Source organism: Canis lupus, chromosome 37 (assembly GCF_048164855.1).
Source record: "Canis lupus baileyi chromosome 37, mCanLup2.hap1, whole genome shotgun sequence".
Classification (NCBI taxonomy): Eukaryota; Metazoa; Chordata; class Mammalia; order Carnivora; family Canidae; genus Canis; species Canis lupus.
In genome coordinates, this window is record NC_132874.1 from 26466259 (window position 1) to 26484916 (window position 18658).

The following is an 18658-nucleotide window of genomic DNA, read 5'->3' on the forward strand; positions in this document are numbered from 1 at the left end:
CCATCAGAAGTAGGCTCCCCTGGGGGGCCGGTGGGAAGCCCTGAGCTGGTCTGCGGGCCGCCTCGCTGCTGTCACACCCTACACCCCACGTGGGGGGCTTCCCACCCGACCGTCCCTTCCACACGGCCCCCGGGCATCCGTGGCCCGGGCAGCCAGTAGCCGGGAGCTGTCGCTGGTCCCTCAGAACAGGCTGGGCTATTTCAGGAACTTGGTTTCTGAGAGTAAGTCCCCCCTTTCTGTATGAGCAGCCCCCATGTTTAAAGAATGATGTCTGTCCGCGGCCAGGCTCTTCTGTTTGTGCCCTTGCACGTCCCACCTTCTGCGTGTGCTTCCAATCCACAGAGGCGCCTTCTCCTGCGGGGACTGCTCCCATGTGGTCACCTCTCCTGTCCTCAGAAGGCACCTGCAGGTGTTCCTGGACTGTCCGACTCGGCCCCAGTGCGCCGTGCGGGTCAAGGTAGGAGCGGGCGGGGGCCTGTGCGCATCCCACTCCACCTGGGGGAGCTGCTGTGCCCGGAGCCAGAGCCGGAGCCGGGAGGGTGGCCCCTCTGCCCCTTCCTGGGGCGGGGCTGGGGTGGGAAGGCCACACACACCCAACGCAGTCTTTCCACACCTGTGGCCTACGGTCACGTTTGACATGAGGCTTGGAGGTGGAAGCTGCTGAAGAGCTGAAGGTGGTTTAGGTTGAACAGCAGCCCCCAGGCGTGGGCGCAGGGCTGCCTGCGTCCTGGGAGCTTCAGCTCCCGCCCCACTGTGATTGCAGCTGTCCCAGACCAGCATTGCTTCACTCCTGAGCTTGGCCGCCTGCGAAGATGGGGTAAGTCGAGCAAGTGCAGCCCAGGGGCGCGCCCCAGTGTTCCTCAGCCCCAGGTTGGTGGATCATCTCCAGGTGCAGCCGCCTGTCCCGTGAACTTTCATTTACAACAAAGGGCACGATGCAGTCGCGTGTGGGCTAAGTGTCTAGTGTACACGGCACATGCACAAGTCCTCCTGCTGTCGTTCCCTGGCAGGTACCTGTGTCTCCTCGTGAGAGCCTTTCCTTTTTGGAATTGAGGCGACTTCCTGAACAGCCTTGCACAGATGCGTGAATCTACCCCCCTGGCTTTGATGGTCGGAAGGCCAGCAGCATCTCAAGGGCTACAGTCATGATTCATGTTAATAGAACACAAATATCTGAGACACACATTCTGTGTTTTTTAATTGCTGGGTATTCCAGAGTCTGAGTAACTGGAAACTTGACCATTATTTCTCAGAACTGTTTTGCCTGCCCTGAGAGTTACTATGGTGTGAGGCTTAGTAAACTGGTGTGCTCCTCCAAGAAAACCACCACCTAAATATATATGACTTACAGTCTAGAGACAGTTTCTTCCTTGTGAAATATGCCCCTCGTAAACAAGGGAGCTCTGTCCTTGAGGTGCCACCTCTGTCTTGTCAGAACCATTTAAAAGCACCACAAGTGGCCTGTGGAATCGCTGAACCCCAGAGAAGAGCCCTGGGGCTGACCACTGGGGTGACGCCAGGGCATAGCCCCTGGGAGCCAGGATTAGGGTGCACATACCCAAGTAGACGACGTGGGCCAGCTGGGGAGGCTGTGGTGAAGTTGCAGAGCCTTCTGATGGGTCCCCCTAGCCGCATGGCAGTCAGAACGTGAGGCTGATGTCATGCATCCTCTGGAGGCACCGGGGGCTCCCGTCTCCCTGTCTGCCGGCCCTGCTCTTAGGAAGGTTGGCAGCAGGAGGAGGCGGAGCAGCCATTTGCACTCATTCCTCAAAACCATGGCTCTCAGAGTTGGGGTTAAATTGGAATGTGGATAAATCCGTGAAGATCACTGGTCTGACTATAGTTTCCAACCTTGATTTTAGGGTGGAGCTGCCTGTGGAGTTCTAAAAAGAGTTTCTGGCTCCCTCCCTGGGAGAAAGCCCAGCAGCCAGGGCATAGCTCCCTAGAGCCCTCGGTGACTCCCCGGCCCAGCACCAAACCTGTATCTGTGGGGCCAGTTCAGTGTAGGGGCTGGTGTTGAGATCAGGCCAGAGGAGGGTTTAGGAGCCAATATGCCCTGATGGTTCACAACTAAAATATAAGCAAATCACTATAATCATGGATGGAGAACTGTGCTCAGCTCTGTTGTCACATGTTACCCAGTGATGCTCAGTCCACATTGTCCCACCAGGAAGCAGGAGCGCAGCGCTCACAGTCACAGTCTTTGTCGGGCACAGCGTCATCCACAGGTGACCACCTAACAGTAGGGGAGGTGTGACGGAGGTCCCTGTTCTTCCTCGAGCTCGTGTGTCTAATGCCTGATGAGACAGTGGTGCCTGTTGACGGTCCCTTGTCACCTCATCTCTTAGCCTTCGAGGTGGGACAGGAAGAAGAAAGAAGGGCGTGACGCCGGGTAGGGCACGGCTCCTGGATTGGAGGGGGCTTTCAACAGGTGCTAAGGATGGCAGATCCCGGTGATCGGGGAAGGTATTTCCATGGAAAAGTTGGGGGATAGTATTGGGGAAAACTCCTGCTTAAGGGGAGCACTTAGCAAATGAACCAAGTCCACAACCTAAACAGAAGAAGCCCTTGGGATGGGTGTCGCCGCCTGTAGTCCCCGCAGCAGAGGCGCGTCCTCCGGTGGCCCCGGCTGGGCCCTCGCAGGCCCCCAGAAGAGCAGCCTGGTGCTTCCTCCGGCAAGCCTCCAGCCGTTCCCTGGCCTGGAGTGCCCGGCCTCCCTGCAGGGGCCCGGAGACCAAGAGGGGCCACGCAGAGATCCCCCCTCCTCGCTTGGTTGCCCTCTGCCCGAGGCTGACTTGTACCTGCCTCACAGAACATTCTTACCTCCAGTCCGCGCATCCGCTGAGCCTACTTACGAAGGGCTCACGAGGGTGTGCGTGCAGGTGTATGTGTGAGTGCGGGCGGGTTTGCCCAAAGGTGTGACCGGTGTGTGCTGTGCGTGTCCATGAGCGGGCTGAGGGGCACAGGGGGCACGTTGTGGGGTGCTCCCCCACCGGAGCTGACGCCCGTTGAGTCAGGGTAGCTGCAGGCCTGGAGGTGCTGCGGCTCGTTCCCCGGTTTGTCACAGTGGGTGATCGGGGCCCCCACCGGGCCCGCAGGGAGCTGCTGGAACGTGGGTACGGGCGGCGTGAGCATGAGTGTTCCCCCCACGATGCGGACTGTTTCCGGGCTGAGAAAGCCCATTGGCCAAAAGCCAAGGACTCGCAGGAGGCTTCCCACGAGAACGGTGGCTCTGGGCCCCAGAACAGACGTACCGTCTCTGGGCAGGACGTCCAGGGGCTGAACTTCAGTGTGCTCACGCCGCAGATCAGAGAGCAGTGGGGTTTGCTGCTGTTGGAATGTCATTTCTCAACTGTCACGGACGGTGATAGGAAATTGGGAGTTTGTTTCCTTAGCTTTCGGGGAAGAAAAGGGATTGGCTATGATATGGTTATTATGAACTTTAGCCACAAAACCTGACGTGGTAAAAAAAAAAAATGACGTGTTGCTGACGTTTTCAAGTTAGAATTCTGTACTTTTACCCCGAGGGAGGGTGGGAGTGCCTGGGCCTTGTGCTCGGCCACACGCGGACATGAGGCTAGCTGCGGTGGTAGGAGGTGTCAGGGCACCCGCCGGCCACCTAGGCCCCCGGGCCTGGACGGTGACCCCGCTCTGCGTGGCCCGCGGGGGCTCCTCACCGGCAGCCTGGCACTCCGCCAGCTGTTCAGGTCAGGCCCCTGATAAGCGAGCCGGGCGGAGGCAGGCCACGTGTCTCCTCACTTGTCGGGATGACAACTCCGACTCCCCGTGCCCCCCATTAAACCATTCTGCTGACCTTCCTTGACTTTTCAGCAAAGCAGCCTGGACTCTGCAGATCCTATTGGACTTAAAGGACAGGAAAGTAGAGTGATCAGCGTGGTTGGGCGTCAGGGCTGGGCTCACATCCCACATTGATCTGAGCTGCTCCACAACAGGCGGTCCCAAAGCTCACTGCCCGCACCCTCACTCCGCACGCGGACCTGCGGTTCGGGAGGGGTCAGCCCGGACAGCTCGCCTCTGCCCCGCAGGACGTCCGCTGGCACCCCGAAGGCGGGCTGAGACTCCGTGCCCTTCAGCCCCTCGCCGGCTCTCATACTCCTGTTGCCTGGCCCTTCCCGGGCTCCGGCCAGACACCACGCAGTCTGGATTCCCTCAGGGCATGTGTATGGGTCCCGGGACAGGCAGGCAGAGGCTGGGCACTGTCCTGACCAAGCTGGGGACGCTCGCAGTCTCCCCTCCACCACGCTTTTCATGACTTGCATGAAGACGCAGTCACTGAGCCCAGCCCAGTATCCAAGGGGAGAGCAGTGAGGTGCCCATCCTTGATGGGAGGGCACCACGGAGCCGCAGACATGTGCCAACTTTGAACATGTTAGAGCCTCCAGCCTCAGTCCCTCTTGTCAAGACTCAGTAATGGTGGAACAGGTGAGCTAAAACCTACTGAACAGAGAACATGTCAGGTGTCTTGCACAGAGAAGTGAGGTACCCCCGAGACTGCTCTACAACTGGCAGCAGAGGGGTCTCTGAAAGAATGCAGTACCTTCTGGGCTTCTGTCTCTGGTAAAGCCACAGACGTGCTTTATCGCGACACAGTTGAGCCGCTCTTTATTTTCAGCCCCACCCCAGGAAGAAAATGTTGAGGTTGGAGACCACGGGGGGCCTGCGTACCTTCCTGGTGTGGTCATCTGGTACCCCCGCTATCCAGTGCCCCGAGTTCTCATCTAGAGATGAAGCCTGCCCAGCGTAAGATACTCATCAAACAATGTGAAGAAAAAGCTCTTTATGACATAGACAATTTTTAGCTCAGTGTTACTGTAGAAGAAGTGGGATCCTATTAAAGAGGGAGGCTTGGGGCAAAGTACCAGGAAATCCTTTGACCAGAGTGTTGCTAGATTGGGGAAGTGTCCCAAAGGAAGTGGGAGACAGCTGCAAGCATGACGCGTGCCCAGCCCCCAGTCTTCCTGCTAGAGAACAGGGCCTGTCCCTTTGTATGTCTGTACCCAGTTCCTCTCCTAGGACAGCCAGCTGGGACATGCTTGTCGATGCATCCACTAACAAACATCAGAAAAAGGACTTCCTTCATTTGCCATAATAGAGCTTTTATCAAGCCCTTAGCTTTTTTCTTTATCCATGTTATTCTTACCATTTGAAAAGTGGAAGGTCACAAACTGAGGAAAGGACCTTCTGCTCTGCTCTTTGGTGTTCTTTGTTGTTGGGAACAGAATGTCCAGGGCCAGCTCTATTTGCTTTAACCAGCATGCCTTCTATCACTGCAGAGTTACGAAGTGAAGAGTGTCCTCGGGAAGGAGGTGGGGCTGTTGAATTGTTTTGTCCAGTCCATCACCACCCACCCAGCTAGCTGCGTTGGATTGGAGGAAATCGAGCTCCTGAGTACAGGAAGAGCCTCTTCAGGATCAGGACACTGCCCTCGGCCATAGGATCTATGAACTTTGCCATACAGTCGCCCTGGCGGTGGAGGTGGTAGTGGCTTAGGTAGTTATTTGTTAACTGTGGGCAGAGCAAGTGTATTGTATGCTTTTGAAATGGAACTCAGTGATTTCTGGGGCATATGTTAGTAAACTATACATCAAAATACTTTTTTTCTAGTTCTATTTTTGCCATTTTGCAAAATTAAGAACATGTTATTAAAACTGAAATAGGGATCCCTGGGTGGCGCAGCGGTTTGGCGCCTGCCTTTGGCCCAGGGCACGATCCTGGAGACCCGGGATCGAATCCCACATCGGGCTCCCGGTGCATGGAGCCTGCTTCTCCCTCTGCCTGTGTCTCTGCCTCTCTCTCTCTCTGTAACTATCATAAATAAATAAAAATTAAAAAAAAAAAACCTGAAATAAACCTGAGGTCATCATTTTGGATTTCATCTCAGGCAGTAATATTAAAACAGCAAGAAAAAAAAAATCTGTTAACTTGTCATTTTTAAATGCTTAAATGTTACCATGATTCAACATGTTTTTCTTGTAGTTATTTAACACTGTCCCAAAGACGACCCTGCCAAGCTGAGACCGTACTGTTCTGCTGCACGATACGTGGCCAACAGAAGCATTCTGCGGTTCAGTGTTTTGGGGAAAATGTTCTGGGGCACTATGTCGAGGTAAAAGGACGGTTACCCATAAAGTGGAGATAACGTACCTGCCGTGGTTATCGCTGTGCTGAAGAGGCACAGGTAGGTCAGGGGAGGCCTGGGCATCATGCTGGGTGCAGATTCAAGAGGGGCGACTGCGGATCATTCGCTTTGTTGGTAGAGATTTAAGTGAACATAAAGCGATCAATAAGTTAGACAACAGAGATTTTGTTTCCTCCCTTATCATAGCATCGTCCTGATTAGGCCACGGCTAATGACCTAACGCAGACCTGGCCGGCCAGAGCAGGAAAGGGTGCCTAGCGCCCGCTCTGCTGGGAGAAAGCAAGGCTGTTCGTCCTCGGGGCAGGGCGGGGGTCGCCGTGGCTCTCGGCCTTGGCATCCGCTGCAGGGCTATTCTGTGTTCACAGCCGCTTTAAAAATGTGCTGGAAGCAGCACATGAGGAAAGTGAAAGCAAGGTCCCCAGAGAGCGGGGGCGGGGGGGTCCAGTCGGCCCGCAGGTCCGCGCCGCTCCTCTGCCCCGAGCGGCCGCGCCGGGGCGCCCTCGGCTCCTGTTCCCGAGCCCCTCCAGCTCCCCGAGCCCCCCCAGCTCCAGCTGCAGGGCGCCCCGGGGCGGGGAAGGAGGCCGCCGCCGTCCAGGAGCGCGCTAGCTCGGCCGCAGCCGGGTCGTCCCCGGGGCGGGGGGCGCCGTCCAGGGGCGCGCGGGCTGGACCGGGTCTCCCGGGGCGGGGGGCGCCGTCCAGGAGCGCGGGCGGGGCCGCAGCCGGGTCGCCGGGTGTCCTGGGGGCGCGCGGAGCTGGGGCCCCTCCCGGCCTCGGCGCTGGACGTGCCCCCGGCGCGGCCTCCCGGGCGAACACAGGAGTCAGGGCTGGGTGTAAATGCTGCTTTATTCTTACAAATACCGTAAAAATTAATATAAAAAAGTGAGCATGCTCCGTCGCTTCCTCTTATCTACAATACAGGGGCTTGTCCGGAAAGTCCTTTTGCTTACAGATGTACCTTAGCTGCGTCCACAGGGAGGTGTCCAAAAGCTACCGGTATAAAAATAACTTAAGGGCCAAGAGTCGCGTAGCTTCCGCGGAGGCGGCGGCGGCGGCGGCGGCGGCGGCCGCGGGGCCTGAGGTATCGGTCGTTGGGGAGCCCGCGCGGGCCGGCGGGTCACCGGCAGTCGGCGGCCGCGGCGGGCGGCAGGAAGGGCGGGCTGGGCAGCTGCTTGAAGAACTGCCGCAGGCCGGCCAGGTCCCGCGTGAGCTGCTCCACGCGCTGCTGCAGCTTCTCGTTCTCGGCCGACAGCTCCACCAGCTTCTGCTGCATCTCCTGGTTGCGCCGCTTGGCCTTGTCGCGGCTCTTGCGCACCGCGATGTTGTTGCGCTCGCGCCGCTGCCGGTACTCGGGGCTGCCGCGGTCCGGGCCCCGCTTGCCCGCAGTCTTGTCCCGGGCGGCGCCGGCGGGGCTGGGCCCGGGGCTGCCGCGGGGCGGCTCGGGCGACGTGGGCGGCGTGGGCTGCGCGGCCGCCAGGCTCACTACCGTCTGCGCGCACGCGGCCACCTGCGCTGGCAGCAGCGAGCCGGCCGCGTCGCCGTCCCCCGCGCCCCAGTCGGGCTCGCGCTTGAGCGGCCGCGGGGCAGCGGGGCCCGGGCCCTGGGCGCGCGCGGGGCCGCCGGGCAGCAGCTCCAGGCCGCCCGCGCCCGCCGCGCCCGCCGCGCCCCCCGCGGCCCCCGCGCCCGCCTTGTGGTTGCTGTTGAACAGGTCGGCGAAGAGCTCGTCGTGGCACAGCTCCAGGGTGGGCACGGCGGCCATGGAGTCGATGTAGGCGCTGAAGTCGATGGCGCTCTCGTCGTCGTACATGGCGGGGCCCGCGGCGCCCGGCTCCGCCGCGCCCCCCGCCTCGCTCCCGCGGCCCGGCTTCCCCGCGCGGCCCGCCTCGTAGAAGGCCGCGGGCTCCGCGGGCCAGGACACGCCGCGCGCCGGGCCGTCCAGGCTGAAGAGCGCGGCGCTCATGGCGGCGTCGGGCCGAGCTCCCCGGGCGAGCGCGCCTGTCGGCTCCCGCGCCGGCCCCGCCGCCTTTTCTACCCCGGCTGACGCGCTCGCCCCGCCCCGGCCCGGCCCGGCCCGGCCCCGGCCCCGCGGGGGCGCCCCGGGGCCGCGGGAGGGGGTCTGCGGGCGGCCGCGGCCGGGAGCGCCCCCCCGCCCCCCCGCCCCCGGCCCGGCCCCGGCCCCGGCCCCGGCCCCGGCCCCGGCGCGGCTGCTGGGAAGGACCCTCCCCCTGCCCGCGCCCCGGCCCCCGCCCCCGCCCCCGCTCCGGCCCCGCGCCGCCTCCCGGTGGCTGCCGGCCCCGCCGCCCCGACCTCGGAACGCCGACCCCGCGGCGCGGCCGGAGCGCAGGCTGACGGGGACCGGGGCGCGCTCCCGGCAACCCCGACCCCTCCGGCCCTCGCCGCCGCCTGGAAGCCTCGGGGACCGCGGCCGGAGCTTCCGGGCACAGCGACCCCGCGGGACCCCGTGCCGCGCCCCTCCCCTCCCCGTGCCCCCCCGGTGCTCCCCCCGCGCCCCTCTTCTGTGTCCCCTCGTGGGACTCCCGTGCCGTCCACCCCTTCCCTCCCCGTGCCCCCCCCGGGTTCCCCTGGGCCCCTCCTCTGTGCCCCCGCGGGACCCCCCGGGCCCCTCGCCCCGCCCCTCGTGCTCCCTCCGGTGCTCCCCCCACGCCCCCATGTGCCCCCGCGGGACCCCGTGCCGCCCACCCCGCCCCTATCCGTGCCACCCCCACCCCGCGCGCCCCTCTTTTGTGCCCCTGCGGGACCCCCGGCCCCTCGCTCCGCCCTTCGTGCTCCCCGCCCCGCGCTCCCCCTGCGCCCCTCTTCTTTATGTCCCGCCGCGGGAACCCCTTGCCGTCCACCCCTTCCCTCCCCGTGCCCCGCCCCCCGTGCTCCCCCGCTCCCCCAATGGGACCCCCGCGGGACCCCCTGCCGCCCGCCCCCCACCCCGTGCTCCCTCAGGCCCCTCTTCTGTGCCCCCGCGGGACCCCCGGGCCCCTCTTCTTTGTGCCCCCCCTGCGGGACCCCGTGCCGCCCACCCTTCCCCTCCTAATGCTCCCCTCAGGGCTCCCCCGCGTCCTTCTTCGTGTCCCCCCTCCCCCGCGAGACCCACGTGCTCCCCCCGCCCCGCCCCTCTCTATGCTCCCGCCCAGCCCCTCCTCGGGCTCCCCGGTCCCTCCCCGTGCTCCCCCGCCCCGCCCCTCTCCATGCTCCACGCCCCTCTCTGTGCCCCCCCCTTCGTGCCCCCCCCCCCACGTCTCCTTTGCCCCAGGGAGCTGCCACCTGGTGGCGGCGTGCTGGGTGCCGGCCCTGGTGGGTGCGCGGCACCCCAGGAGCCTTCGGGATCCAAAGCTGTGGGTGTTCAGGCGCCGGAGCATCTCCGCACCGTAGGCCGCGTGGACACCGGACGCAGTGGCCTTGGTGGTGGAGTCTCGGGCAGCCGGGGCGAGCATGGCCAGCTCCCCCCGCGGGACCCCGTGCCGCCCACCCCATGGGTGTCGTGTCCGTGTCCGCGTGGAAACACGGCCTCGCTCCACGTGCGTGCCTGGCCCTGCCCTCGCCGCCGCCGCCGAGCCCCTCGCGCCCCCCGCACGGCCCACAGGTCAGCCCGCAGGTGGCTTCTGGCGCCACCCGGGGGAGTGGCAGGTGCCACGAGGACCGACACGTGGGTCTGGCATGACTTGGACTTGGCGGACGCGTGCGGTGTAGACGCGACGCCGGCTTAACCTCTGCGGGGTGAGCTCGGCGACCGGGGCGCGCCCGGGGCCTACGCTCCCTCGGCTCCTCCTCCGTTAGGCCCCGCGGCTGCGCGGAGCGGCCTCCAGTTGGAGGTTCGGGCACGAGGAGTCGCTCAGGGTCGCCCCGCGGCGGGTCAGTGGCCCCGACGCCAGGCCGAGCCCGGCCGCTGGGAGGAGATGCTCCGCCAACATTTGTAAGATGCGTCGTGCACTGATTAGTGATCACTTTTGGGTTCCAGTGTTTCCGTTTTCCGAGAGGGAGAGGTCACAGACTAGCGAAGTATGGGTTGGTCATGACATTTTGAGGCAAATTACTTTTCTTATTTTAAAAGTTTTTATTGGGGCAGCCCTGATGGCCCAGCGGGTTTAGCGCCGCCTCCAGCTCAGGACGTGATCCCGGAGACCTGGGATCGAGTCCCACATCGGCTCCCTGCATGGAGCCTGCTTCTCCCTCTGCCTGTGTGTCTCTGCCTCTCTCTCTTTCTCTCTTTGTCTCTCTGAATAAATAAATAAAATGTTTAAAAAATAAAAATAAAAATAAAAGCTTTTATTTATTTGAAGGGGAAAGACAGGGCGAGAGAGCACCAGCGGGGAGCCAAGGGGGAAGCAGGTCCCAGGACCCGGGGTCACGACCTGAGTAGAAGGCACACAGGTCACCGCCGGGCCCCTCAGGCACCCCAAGCAAATCACTTTTTTAAATAATAAGAGTTTAGCTTTTTTTTTTTTTTTTTTTTGCAGTAGTTGTTCATGGTCCTTTATTCCAGTGTCCACTTTCTGCCCTTTTCTGAGCTCGACTGTAAACTTATTCAAGGTAAAGACTGAGTTATTCTTCCTTATTTCTCATTGTCAGGGACCTGTTTCAAGTGAGGACCTGAGCCTTCTTGAGTCTTTGTATTCTGAGCAGAACTGCCCAGAGAAGGCATCACAGCAGAAAGCATTCCTTTAAAACTGGAAGCTTTGGACTCCGGGGTTTAGGAAGACACTCCTTGTGTTGAGCACAGCTGAGATGTGCAAAGGAGAGCCACTCCCTGTGGACTTTCTAAGCACATCAGTCTTTTAGAAATTCAGGAGCCGGAAATGCTTAAAATTTTCCGTATGCTCTAGTATTTCTGAGCACTGTCCGGGTTAGGAAGTTGCTCGGATTCCCTCCTCTGCATTCACAACCCCATGACCATACCTCCGTTCTAATGAGGGATCAGCTGTGGATGCTTCTTCATATGGCACCAGATGTGGCCAAAGAACAGGTCTCTTCCAAATTAGCCTGAACCCGCGTAAGTGGTTTGTGAGTAGTGCTATCTAAAATGTAAAAATGAAGTTTCTAGGGGAAAGAGACTTTGCTGACTTTAGCGCCCTCTTGAGGTTATCATTCTCAACTATCACAGTATATATATTTTGATGACCTACCCTTCGCCTACTTTTAACTTCATGGTATATTTTTATGTGTTTTATGTTAGACAATAGTGAGGTTATAAATACAGAGTTTTTTGGGTAAACCTTATTCCAAATGTGTTAATTTTGAAAAGGCAAGACCAGGGCCAAAATAGTAAAAACACAAGGTCCATGTGTGTTGGGGGCCCCATCTTTGGTGCTGTTAAATTCTACGTATTTTATTAAAAATCTACCGTGACAGGTAAACATTTCTGCATTCACCTCAGCCTCTGTGATTTAGGAGACCAAGTCCCCAGATTAAACAGACAGAGCTGAGAACAGGTATTTGATTATGTGGGTCACTTGTCCAACTTGCCATATATTTGCTCACATTCCCAATAGTAAAAACACAAAGGAGATGTGGTTTGTCTTCCCAACCTGTCTTCTCAAGGGGACTTATTCCCCAGTTAGCCTGCATTTGTCTGTCCGTCTCCCTCCTCCCTGCCTCAGCCCAGCTCCTCGGCCACCCCTTCGTGGCACTTCTGTCACACTTGCTCACTTGCAGAGCCACACATCTCATAGTCCTACACATGCCTCACATGCCCTCCAAGAGGACTTTGTAGAGGAAGATGTCACATTACTCTGTTCCTCAGAATCTTCTGAAAAGTTCTTTGCCAAGACAATAGTGTTTCACGTTCCGAGCATGATCTCTCCACTGCCCACTTTTTAAAATCCATTTCCTACCACAAGCAACTGACATGTGACTCAACTCTGAATATCCTATAGACCTGCCTACTCCCCCTGAGCATGAGGCAGATGGTTCTGATGACAGGGCTCCTCCTTGACTGCTTGCCTAGCCAGAACCTTCCATCAACTCTCTTGCCCTATCAAAATGGTGCCTTTCTGTTGCTTCCTGTGCCCCACATTAGCCAAAGTAATCATTTCCTCATCTGGTTTCTAAGAAAAATACATCCCACATATTGCCAATCATTAGATGTATATTTTTCCATATTTTGTTGTGAAATTGGGATTCATATGACAATCACCAGTGGCCAATATGTCAGCTATGATGTTTGTCATTGCTTGTGTATGGGTGTCAGAGGCTGGGAGTGAATTTCTGGGGATGATAGTGGAGAGTGCTCTTTTAAGAAATTGTGTATCACAAACTCTCTAGGAGAACAGAGAGCGGTGTTGTGTAGAAAAGCCCATCAAAGACTGAGTTGAAAAGTGATTCATGGACACCTGGGTGGCTCAGCGGGTTAAGCATCTGCCTTCTACTCAAGTCATGATCCCAGGGTGCTGGGATCGAGCCCCACATGGGGCTCCCAGCTCAGTATGGAGTCTGCTTCTCCCTTTCCCTCTGACACTCCTCCCCACTTCTGCTGTCTCTCTCACACACTCTTCCTCTCAAATAAATCTTTAAAAAGAAAGAAAGAAACTGCCCCTGCAATAAGAGAGTATTGTGGCATCTTAAATTTCCTGCTTAGAGTCTCCCATTCTCCACATTGCTGGCAGTCATGAAGACAGCAGTATGAATCTGTGGTGCAGGTTGGTAGTACCAGAGGGAGCACTAGCAGACTCTATTCACACTGACATGAGGATGTGTCTTGGGATCTTTCCAATGACCCCCTGAGGGACTGGAGCAAGGAGTGGCATTTGGGCATTTGCCTAAAGCACGCAAGAGCAAAACTACTGGCATGGCAACCTACAGCAAGCAATGGAAAGACCAAAAAGGAGGTAAAAGGGTGGGGGAGGGCCAGTTAAAAGCTCCTACATATGCCAGGAAATCAAGAAGTCTATATGCATGCCCAGGATGGGTTACATGCTCAGAAAGAGCCATACAATACCCCAGTCTTTCACTTCTGACTGTAATTCATGCTCCAGTCATTCAGGAAGTGAAAGCTAAAGCAGAATTCATAAAAGCCTAGCTAAGCATCCAGCCTGCAAACAACCAAAAACTGAAAGTGTATTTTGGGGGAAGGATAATGTATTTTTTTTTCTTTTGCTTCAGGAATTTAAGGTGACTCTATTAAAACAAAGGCTGGAAAAAATAAATAAATAAAACAAAGGCTGTATTTGTGAATCAGTCAATATGGTACATCACATCAAGAAGAGAAAGGATAAAAACCATATGATTATTTCAATAGATCCAGAAAAAGCATCTGACAAAGTACAACATCCATTCATGGTAAAAACCCTCAACAAAGTAAGGTTAGAGGAAACGTACCCCAACATAAGAAAGGTGTAACAAAACCTGCAGTGAACATCGTACTCCAATCGGGAGAACTTGAAAGCTTTTACCCTAAGGTCAGGAATAAGACAAGGAAGTCCACTCTCACTATTTTTTGTTTTATTTAAATTCAAGTTAGTTAACATATAGTGTATTATTAGTTTCAGGGGTAGAATTCAGTGATTCATTGGTTGCATACAACACCCAGGGCTCATTCCATCAAGGGCCCTCCTTAAGGCCCATCACCCATTCCCAAAACCCACCTCCCCTCCAGCCACTCTATTCTGTGTAGAATAGTCTCTTAAGCTTTGCCTCCCTCTCTGTTTTCATCTCATTTCATCCCCTATGTTCATCAGTTTTATTTCTTAAATTACACATATGAGTGAAATTATGTTGTATTTGCCTTTCTCTGATTGACTTATTTTGCTTAGCATAATACCCTCTAGTTCCATCCGTGTCGTTGCAAATGGCAAGATTTCATTCTTTTAATGGACGAGTACTATTCCATTTTATATACCACATCTTTTTCCATTCATCAGTTGATGGACATCTGGGCTGTTTCTATATTTTGGCTGTTGTGGACAGTGCTGCTATAAACATTGGGGTGCGCATACTCCTTGAAATCACTGTTTGTGTCCTTTGGGGTAAATCCCCAGTAGTGCAATTGCTAGGTCATACGGTAGCTCTATTTTTAACTTTTTGAGGAACCTCCATACTGTTTTCACTCTTACCACTTTTATTCAACATAATACTGTAAGTCGTAGCCTCAGTAGTACAACAAAAAGAAAGAAAAGGCATCGACATTGTTAATGAAAAACTCAAACTTTCATTGTTTGCAGGTAACATGATACTCCATATAGAAAACCTGAAAGATTCCACCAAAAACTGAGAAACTAATTCAGTAAACTTGCAAAATACAAAATCAATGTACAGAAGTCTGTTGAATTTCTATACTAATAATGAAATAGCAGAAAGAGAAGATAAAAACAATCTCAATTGCCATTGCACTGAAAAAAGTAAGATACCTAGGAATAAACCTAACCAAAAAAATGAAAGACCTGTACTCTGAAAACTATAAAACATTAATGAAAGAAACTGAAGATGACACAAAGAAATGGAAAACCATTCCATGCTCATGGATTGGAAAAACAAACATTGTTAAAATATCTATACTCCCCAAAGCAATCTACAGATTTAATGCAATCCCTATCAAAATACCAACAGCATTTTTCACAGAAGTGTAACAAACAGCTCTAAAATCTGTATGTGCCATACAGATCCCACAAAAGATCCCTAATATCCAATGTAATCTTGAAAGAGTAAAACAAAACTGGACGTATCACAAGCTTGAAGTATAACTTCAAGTTATACTGCAAGCTTGTAGTAATCAAAATACTGGCAGAAAAAGAGACACCTCGATCAATGGAACTGAACAGAGAACCCAGAAATGCACCCTCAATTCTATGGTCAACTCATCTTCAACAAAGCAGGAAAGAATATCCAATGCGAAAAAGTCTCTTCAAAACATGATGCTGGAGGGATCCCTGGGTGGCGCAGCGGTTTGGCGCCTGCCTTTGGCCCAGGGCACGATCCTGGAGACCCGGGATCGAATCCCACATCAGGCTCCCGATGCATGGAGCCTGCTTCTCCCTCTGCCTGTGTCTCTGCCTCTCTCTCTCTCTGTGTGACTATCATAAATAAAATTTAAAAAAAAAAAAACATGATGCTGGAAAAACTGGGTGGCTACGTGCAAAAGAATAAAACTGGACCACTTTCTTACAACTTACCCCCAAATAAATTCAAAATGGATTACAGACTTTAATGTAAGATGTGAAACCATAAAAATCCTAGAAGAGAACATGGGCAATAATTTCTCTGACATTAGCCATAGCAACATTTTTCTAGATATGTCTCCTGAGGCAAGAGAAATTAACGAAAGAATAAACTATTGGGACTACACCAAATAAAAAGCTTCTGTGCAGCAAAGAAAACAACAAAACTAAAAGACAACCTACTGAATGAAAGAAGGTATTTCCAAATGACATATCTAATAAAGGGTTAGTATCTAAAATATATAAAGAACTGATATAGCACCCAAAGACCAAAGTCCAATTTAAAAATGGGCAGAAGATCTGAACATTTCTCTAAAGACGACATGCAAATGCCCAAGAGACACATGAAAAGATGCTCAACATCACAAGTCATCAGGGAAATGCAAATCAAAATTTTAGTGAGATATCACCTCACGCCTGTCAGAATGGCTAAAATTAAAAACACATGAAACAGGTGTTGGTGAGGATGTGGAGAAAAAGCTCTCATGTACTATTGGTAGTAATGCAAACTGGTGCAGCCACTGTGGGAAACAGTGTTGAGGTTCCTCAAAAAGTTGAAAATAGAGCTACTCTATGATCCAGCAATTGCAATACTGGAATTTACCCCAAAGAACACAAAAACACAAATTCAAATGGATACATACACCGTTATGTTTATAGCAACATTAGTTACAATAGCCAAGCTATGGAAGTAGCCTGAGTGTCCATCAATAGATGAATGGATTAAAAAAAAAAAAAGGATGTGGTGAATATATACAATGGAATTTTATTCAGCCATAAGAAGGAATGAAATCTTGGGCAGCCCAGGTGGCTCAGTGGTTTAGCGCCGCCTTCAGCCCAGGGTGTGATCCTGGAGACCCAGGATCGAGTCCGCGTCGGGCTCCCTGCATGGAGCCTGCTTCTCCCTCTGCCTGTGTCTCTGCCTCTCTTTCTCTGTGTCTCTCATGAATAAATAAATATTTTTTAATTATCTTAAGAAAAAAAAGGAATGAAATCTTTGCAAGGGCATGGAAGGAGCTAGAGTATAATGCTAAGTGAACTAAGAGAAAGACAAATACCATATGATCTCACTCAAATGTGGAATTTAAGAAAGAAAAAAAATAAGCAAAGAAAAAAAAAGACAAACCAAGAAACAGACTCTTAACTATAGAAAACAAACTGATGGTCACCAGAGGGGAGGTGTTGGGAGGGGATGGGTTAAACAGGTGGTAGAGATAAGGGGTACACTTGTCATGATGAGCACCGGGTGATGTATGGAATTGTTGAATCACTGTATTATACACCTGAAACTAATATAATACTGTATGTTAACTATACTGGAATTAAAAACTTAATTTTAAAAAGGGCTATGAGGGGCACCTGGGTGACTCCGTCAGTTAAGCACACAACTCTTGATTTTGGCTTTGGTTGTGATTACAGCGTGATGAGACGGAGCCATGTGCTGGGCTCCATGCTTACTGGGCAGTCAGCTTGGGATTCTCTCCCTCTCCCCTGCCATGTGTGCTCTCTCTCTCTCAAATAAAAATCAATTAGTTAATTAAAATTAAAAAGGGCTACTGAAGGGCATCAGTTAGCGGGTGCCCTGAGTGAGTGGCTCAGTTAGCAGAACATGCAACTCTTGATCTAGGAGTCATGAGTTCAAGTCCCATATTGAGCGTAAAGACTACTTAAATTGTTTAAAGAAGTGGCTACTGAATAGAAGAATATGCAAATAATATATCCAATCAATAAGGGGTTAATATCCAAGATATATAAAGAACTCACACAAATCAACACTGAAGAAACAAGATTGGCAGAAGAGCTGAGCAGACACTTCTCCAAAGAAAACATACAGATGGTTGACATACACATAGATGATGTTCAACAGGACTTGTCAGGGAACCGTAAATCAAAAGCAGTGAGATATCACTTCACATCCAGGAGAATGGCTAGAATCCAAAAGACAAGAAATGAAAGTGTTGGCAAGGATATGGAGAAAAGGGAACCCTTGTGTACTGATGGTGGGAGTGAAAACTTGGAGCAGCTACTATGGTAAACAGTATGGAGGTTCCTCTACAAGTGAAAAGCAGAACTGCAATATGATCTAGCAATGCCACTTTTGGGTATTTATCCAAAAAAAAAAAACCCAAAACAATAATTTGGAAAGATTCATGCACCTCTTTGTTTACTGCAGCATTATTTACAATAACCAAGATATGGAAGCAGTTTAAGTGCCCATCAACAGATGAATGGATAGATGAATGGATAAAGAAAATGTAGTATGTGTGTGTGTGTGTGTGTGTGTGTGTGTGTGTGTGTGTGTGTGTATAATGGAATATTATTTAGCCACAAAGGAGAATGATATCTTGTCATTTGTGAATACATGGTTGGATCTTAAGGATGTTATGCTAAGTGAAAGAAGTTAGAGAAAGGCAAATATCATGTGATTTCACTTATGTGGGGAATCTTAAACACAAAACAAATGTACAAACAAAACAAAACAGAAACAGACTCATAAATGCAAAGGACAAACTGATGGTTGCTAAAAGGGGAAGTGGGAGGAATAGGTGAAAGGGATTAACAGGTACAAAATTCCAGCTATGGGGATGTAAAGCATAGGGAGTATAGTCAGTAATAACTTTGTTCATGACAGATTTATGCTGCTCATTTCATAATGTATATAAATATGAAATATAAATATAAATCACTATTGTACATCTGAAAGTAATATAATATTGTATATCAACTATATTTCAATCATACAATAATAAGTAAGCTGCATTAAATATGCTGAAAGAGCTAAGGGAAACCATGGACAAAGAAGTAAAGTACACCAGAAGTAAAGTACACCAGGAGAATGATGTGCACCAAACAGCATCAAGAGATTCAGGATAGTATCAAAAGGAACCAAATTTTTTTTAAAGATTTTATTTATTTATTCATAGACACAGAGAGAGAGAGAGAGAGAGGCAGAGACACAGGCAGAGGGAGAGGGAGAAGCAGGCTCCAGGCAGGGAGCCTGACGCGGGACTCGATCCCGGACCTCCAGGATCACACCCCAGGCTGCAGGCAGCGCCAAACCGCTGCGCCACTGGGGCTGCCCAAAAGGAACCAAATTTTATTTTTTTTATTTTATTTATTTATGATAGTCACACAGAGAGAGAGAGAGAGGCAGAGACACAGGCAGAGGGAGAAGCAGGCTCCATGCACCGGGAGCCCGACGTGGGATTCGATCCCGGGTCTCCAGGATCACGCCCTGGGCCAAAGGTAGGCGCCAAACCACTGCGCCACCCAGGGATCCCAAGGAACCAAATTTTAAAGCTGAGGGGATCCCTGGGTGGCGCAGCGGTTTGGCGCCTGC

At 53.0% G+C, this 18658-nt stretch overlaps 2 protein-coding genes across 13 annotated transcripts in view; one reads left to right on the forward strand and one right to left on the reverse strand.

Moving 5' to 3' along the window:
* The window catches only part of SPIDR (scaffold protein involved in DNA repair), a 434037-nt gene extending 428166 nt beyond the window's left edge, over positions 1-5871 (forward strand). For 5 of the 12 annotated variants that reach the window (XM_072813794.1, XM_072813795.1, XM_072813805.1 and 2 more), the window contains 3 exons: positions 343-457; positions 764-889; positions 5295-5871. In XM_072813794.1, coding sequence (XP_072669895.1) covers positions 343-457; positions 764-889; positions 5295-5456 — 403 coding nt within the window. In that variant the 3' untranslated portion in view covers positions 5457-5871. Of the gene's footprint in view, positions 1-342; positions 458-763; positions 890-1010; positions 1356-4633; positions 4762-5294 lie in introns of those variants that run through there. The other 7 variants (XM_072813797.1, XM_072813798.1, XM_072813804.1 and 4 more) reach the window with 5 other exon arrangements.
* A 1114-nt stretch (positions 5872-6985) lies between these two features.
* On the reverse strand, positions 6986-8144 carry CEBPD (CCAAT enhancer binding protein delta). The gene has a single exon (XM_072813806.1). The coding sequence runs from the start codon at positions 8115-8117 to the stop codon at positions 7275-7277; it is 843 nt and encodes a 280-aa protein (XP_072669907.1). The 5' UTR covers positions 8118-8144; the 3' UTR covers positions 6986-7274.
* Between the last annotated feature and the right edge of the window lie 10514 nt (positions 8145-18658).